Below are 5,988 nucleotides of genomic sequence, written 5' to 3' on the forward strand. Positions count from 1 at the left end.
AGATAGATTAAACATAGATTATAGACAGATCAAAGATAGATAGAAAGATAGTTTAAAGATAGGTAGTGTAAAGATAGATAGATAGATGGGTTAAAGAGAGATAGATAGACAGATTAAAGAAAGAAAGATAGATAGATAGGTATTGACATTAATATTAATATTGCGTTGCTGCATCTATCTATCTATATATATATATCCATGAATACACTGTTCTATCCATATCTATGTAGGCTTACAAGAAGGGTATAGGCAATACACGCACGTGGGTATATGTGTCTATAGATATATCATGCATACGAACAAGAGATAGATACATCAATAGATAGAGAAAGATACAGACTGAATGAAGTCGCGATGCTCCGTCATATCCACCTAGAACCCGAGAAGATGTGAATCGACGTTTCTCTGTGAGGAAGTAAAGCAGAGAACTCACCCTATATCATGTATACACTTGCCTTCAACTTGCTGTCTTAGGAGTGTCTCTACACACTGTCTGTATCGACGCCCAACCTGTGCCGGTCGAAGCGCGACACTTTGCCATTGCTCTACTACATAATACATCTTCTTCTCTCTCCTCTCTCACTCTTCTCTCTTCCTTCCTTATTCTCCCCCTCTTATTCTCCCCCCCCCTTAGTCTCCCGGTGAGTCCTGTTGTTTTCCTTGTTCTTCTTCCTGGGTATCTTTTCCGCTTCTTCTCTTCAAAGTAACATCTCTCTACTCTCTTTATCTCTCTCTCCTTCAGGGGAGCTTTTGCGTTCCTTTTTCCTCTGAGATTTGGAGCTTCGCCCTTACTTCTTCGTGTATAATTTCAACTGTCTGCGAGGAAGTCTTGTGTATATAAGCTCGTCGCCTCTACTCCTATTGTTACTTCTTCTTCTTATTATGTTAGCTGTCCCATCACAGCATCGCCGATCTCCCCTTCATTGAAAGAGCTGTATCTTGATCTCCTCTTCTTCTCCTTCCTTCTAGAAAGAATCGCCGTCCGTACTTTTCGCGACCTTCTCTATCCTTTTCAATCAATTCTTCTCTCTTGTTCTCTCTCGGCTCTTTAGATGAACGACAAGCCAGGCAAGAGACACGTGAAAAGGAGACAGAAGGGAGGAAGGAAAGAAAGAATGTAAGACTTTAAACCAAGGAAAGAATGATCTCTAGGGACTGGATGAGGTGAGGAGGAAAAGCTTCGCTTCCTTGAGATCGCACGTCACACCGTGTTGTACGTACACCCGAGAGAAAAGCGAAGGAAGAAACACATGGCCTTCAACAGTATGAGCCCGATCGGACCGGTCTAACTTTGTCTGTCTATGTATACCAAGAAAAGAAAGAAAGAAACGAAAGGACAGGGACAGGAGACGTCAGAAAGAGCGAGGGAGAGAGGGATATCATGTGACTATTCTTCTCTCTTCATTCCTTTGTATGGCATGAGTTAAACCGCTCACTTGAACTCTGTAGAACCTGCCAGTCGAGAAGAAAGCGGAGACACTTCTCTATCTATCTTTTCTTTTCTCATCTAGAACGGCTTGCACGACCCTTTCTTTGTCAATCAGTGTAGCTCGCGTTCCTTCTTTCTTTCCAGAGGCGCATGCAGTTCATTCAGTCAGATCTTCCTTCCCATGTCCCGTTTTCCTTCCAGGATGTTCTTCCTTTTCTCTCCGTGGTCTTTATATCCTGAATAAGAAAGGACAGGAAGGAAGACCGCGAAAGGAAAGAAGAGACACTAAACGAATATTAGTAGGGAAGAGGGACTTGCAAAGAGAAGAGAGAACCACGGGAGTAGGCATGAGGAAGAAGATAATCGATTTCTTTGCTTCTTTCTCGAGAAAAGAGGGAGAAAGACGAGAAAAGAATAACGCTTTTCTTCTTTTCTTTCATTCGAGGCCTTCTTTCTAGAAGATTTCTTCTGTAGGTCCTTCTTTCTTTTCTTCATATCTTCCTTTCTTGTTTGAGAATCTCTCATTAAGAGCTTTCGGTTGCTCTCTCTCTCATCTACACGCGGCCAGCTGTACAGACACCCCAGCAGCGCCGCAAGTAGAGAGGTTTGTCGATGTTGTTCTTTCCTTCTTTCTTTGAAGATCTGCACCGGAGAACAACAGCTCATTTGGTTTTTTTCTCCTCCTCTTGTCTACACACAGTTAATCATTTCTGATCCGCTTCTTTCTCCTGTGCCTGCATCTCCATGAGATGTCGTTGTTTGGGGTGTATGTACACCTCAAACACACCGTTTTTCTTCAGGCGAAACAGCCTGTTAACAGCCTTTTTTCCTCTTGTTTTCATTGTTCTATAGACACCAGATCTCCGCTGTGTTGACGCCTCGGAGTTCTCTGTCTCAACATGTCTCCCTTTGAAAGAAATTCGTTCCAGTCCTTGTCTCTCTTCTCATCGGTTCTTTGATCCGTCCCTTTCTTTTCTTCCCCTCTTCTTTCTTCTTTCTTTCGCTGCCTTTCTATTTCCTATAGTGTTCATAAGGCAGTGAACGAAGTTGTCATCTTCCCCCTAATTACAGTATTCCTTTGTCTATCTCTCTGCTTTCTTTAGCTCTTCTCTCCGTGCGAAATTCTCTTCCCCTTCTTTTTCTCCTTTCTGTCTGTCTGTCTTTCTTTCTTTCTTTCTTCTCTTTTCCTCTTCTCTTCTGCTAATCTTTCTTGCTTATCAAGCAGTGGTCTCAACTTCATTTCCAAGAGGAAAAATGAGTCTTTCTCTCTTTTCTTCTTCCTTTTTCTCTTGTTTCTTCTTTTCTTCTTCTCCTCCGTAGACTTTTTCTCTCAAGCTCTTACCTTTGTTCTTCTATCTCTGCAACTCGACTACTCTCCTAGAAGGAGAGAAGAAGAACATCATTAACAACACTAGTAGTCTTTGCAGTCCCGCTATCTAAGGGTAATCACGACTCGTGATTGCGGTGTATGTACACCTCATGTAGTAACTAACGATCATGGTGACGAAGAAGAAGAAAGGACATCTTCCAATGAAGAAGAACTGTGGGGAGTTTCTTTCATGCCAAGGTTATGCATGCAAGTATTTTTGTAGCGAAGAAGAATGGAGGAATCTCGACAAGCGGCTCATACCTCTCAATGGAGATCCAGATCTCCTCGTTGATAGGTCAGCATAGTCAGACAGAAGGAAAGAAAGAAAAGCAAGATGAAAGAGTTGCGAGCTCTCCCAGTTAGTCATAGCGTTTACGAAGTGTGTGAAGAGATTTGAACTGTATGTCTGTAGGAGTACTTCCCTCATGTATGTGTACGTACCGGTCGTTTCGGCAGATGTTGTCCTCCGTCTTTCTCTCTCCTTTTTCCAAACACCCAGTGAGGACAACTCACTCTTTCTTGTCTCTTTCTCCAGAAAAGAAGAGACAAGACTGTCGTATGTATGGTGTGTGAGAGAGAGAAGGGCAGATAGAAGCACCATGTATTCCGTGCGTTACGATCAACAAAAGGAGAAAGAGTGAAGACGTGAAGATCCCCAAAAGGCCATACAAACATCATCCCTTCTGTCTCCGAATATAAGCCGATACACGGAGCTTTCGGGTGTATGTACAGTGTGGTGATAGAAGAAGCTTTCTATCTACTTCTCTTTCCTTCGAGTCTGAGTGAGTGTGTCGTTCTAGGTATCTCTTTGAATGAAAGAGTGTATAAGATGATCTTCTTTCTACTGCGATGTGATGGTCTTGGAACAGAGATCATATCGAGGTCAGATCGCACTCTTCATGCCTTGTGAAAGAAAACTCATCTTTTCTCTCATTTCTTTCTTTTTCTTTCTTTCCGAATTTTTTCTTCTTCTACTGTCTGAAGGTATGATATCAGATTGATGCTTACGGACGTCGATTGCTTGCTGAAGAAAAGATCGTATACACCCGGTGAGATAGCGAAACTTCGAGACGAGTCTCCTGCTTTAGATAAAGAAAGGTATCAGGTGAGTAGGCAGTCTTCTTCTCAGGCAGGCAAACTCTCCTTCTCTCTTCTTCATCGCAAACACTTTCTCTCTATTGCCTCTCATACACATGCGTATAGATATATATACATATATATATACATATACATATATATATATATATACATCGATATATGTGTGTACGTCGTTGGTGACTTACATTAAAGATAGAGTGAACGTAGGTCTATTGAAGATAGACAGGTTAAAGATAGATAGATTAAAGATAGATAGATAGATTAAAGATAGATAGATTAAAGATAGATAGATAGATAGATAGATTAAAGATAGATAGATAGATAGATTAAAGATAGATAGATCAAAGATAGAAAGATAGATAGATAGATGTTTATGAGCATAGACTGATGTCTATGCGATGAGTGCAGGTAGGCCATTCGCATGTTCTATTCGCCGGCAGATACACCTTCGAAGGCATACCACCTCCAAGCTTAGAAGTTTTACTTTGAATAGAAATGTCTGTAGTGTGTAGAGTAGAGATACATAGGAGGTAGATACAATTCATTCTGTTCAGTTGTCTTTCCTCCCTTGAACTTCTCTCCTTACCAATCCATGCGAAGGGGGATGTTTTCATCCAGTTCATAAGATCGGACTTTACTCTTCTTCTTTCTTTCGTTCCCCTCTTCTTCTTCTTCTTTTCTTCGAAGAGTTATCTCTTCTTTCTCTTCTTCTTCTGCTTAGTCTAGTTCTTCTTCTTCTTATTCCTCCTCTTCTTGTTGTTCTTGTTCTTCTTTTTCTGTTTGGCTTTCCTGTGTGCAGGATCTTCCTCGTTCAAATCTCTTTGAAGATGAAGTCCTCGATCGCATGACTGGCGATCGACGCTACCAGCCTTCTCTCTCTTCTTCTTCTTCTTCCTCCTCCTCCTCACCGAGAGGCACAGCAGCATCGAGACAGGATAAGAAGTTTCATTCGTTCAAAACGTCGCGTAGTCAAGATGAGGAAGAAGCTCAACAAGAAGAAGAAGAAAGTCTTTCTCCGGGTGTTGAAGAGGTCGATCTTGGAGAAAGAAGAACAGATGAGAGGAGGAGAAGAAGAGGGAGAGATGTGGGATGGACGCCGACACGTGACGAGCTTGAAAAGAAGACCAGAAGAGAAAGAAGAAGTGAAGAAAGAGATAGCCGAGGCTTAGGTACCAGGGAATATCATACAAAGAAAGACAGGAAGAGAGAGGAAAGTGATGCTTCCTATTATGAAGCTCGATCCAGGTATGTATGTGAGAGAGAGATAAGTGAACAAGTTGGAGATAGAGCTGAAGAATACTCAGTCTCCGGCCGGTAGCGGTATATCTCTTTCTCAAGATCACTGTGTATGGACAGTTGTCTCTATTCCATAGTGTAGATGTTTTATATATCAAATTGCATAAACTTCACATGTCGAGAAGTCTTCGGATTGAGGTGGCAGGATGCACTCTCTTTCTCTCTCTTCTCCTTCTCTCAAGCGTTTCATACTCTCTAACACTTATACACATTCCTTTCCTCTCCATCTCTCTCCGCATATATGTACCAGTCTCTCTCTCTGTCTTTTCCTTTCTCTTTCAATGTATGAAGGTATGCTTATCTGATGTAGATCTTCCAGCTAGAAGTTGCAGGTGTCCTGTATTTCACTACGGCTGGTCTGCAGCTTGAGTAGACCATCCTGTAGCTCTTCACTTGTTCTTCTTGTCCATACGTATCTGAAGAAGAGAGATGTTAGAACCTCCGAAACAACTGCTTCTTCTTCTCGAAAGAGGAGCACCTGTCTCATCTTCTCCCTCAGTGAAACAAGTTGCGATACACCTCCTACAGCTTACTTGTGGTGTCTATACAGCACAGTCCGGGTGTCTGTACACCTCGTCATTACCCTGCAACGAACACTATCACACCAAGATGTATATCTGCATGAAGTTCTTTTCTTTAATCCCACGTGATTATGCAACATACATCCATTTGGAGTCTTTCTTTCCCTCCAAAACTTCTTTCGCTTTTTTCTTCGACTTCCTTCCTGTCTTTCTATCTCTTGTTTCTCTTTTCTTATCTCTCTTTTGTTTCTCTGTTTTCTTCAGACTTCTGTCAC

General features: G+C 41.9%; 2 protein-coding genes across 2 annotated transcripts in view; one reads left to right on the forward strand and one right to left on the reverse strand.

Moving 5' to 3' along the window:
• The window catches only part of CSUI_006127 (dna-directed rna polymerase ii), a 5,908-nt gene extending 3,966 nt beyond the window's left edge, over nucleotides 1–1,942 (reverse strand). The window contains exon 1 of the mRNA XM_068066292.1: nucleotides 434–1,942. Within this exon, the coding sequence (XP_067921735.1) occupies nucleotides 434–561 (128 nt within the window). The 5' untranslated portion in view covers nucleotides 562–1,942. The remainder of the gene's footprint in view (nucleotides 1–433) is intronic.
• Nucleotides 1,471–5,139, forward strand: CSUI_006128 (splicing arginine serine-rich protein; the record flags this gene model as incomplete). Its single annotated transcript, XM_068066293.1, has 3 exons — nucleotides 1,471–3,093; nucleotides 3,783–3,903; nucleotides 4,696–5,139. Coding segments are annotated over exons 1-3 (732 nt in total), but the record flags the coding sequence as incomplete, so codon positions are not given.
• Nucleotides 5,140–5,988: the final 849 nt, after the last annotated feature.

Source organism: Cystoisospora suis, assembly GCF_002600585.1.
Source record: "Cystoisospora suis strain Wien I chromosome Unknown contig_3052, whole genome shotgun sequence".
Taxonomy (NCBI): Eukaryota; Apicomplexa; class Conoidasida; order Eucoccidiorida; family Sarcocystidae; genus Cystoisospora; species Cystoisospora suis.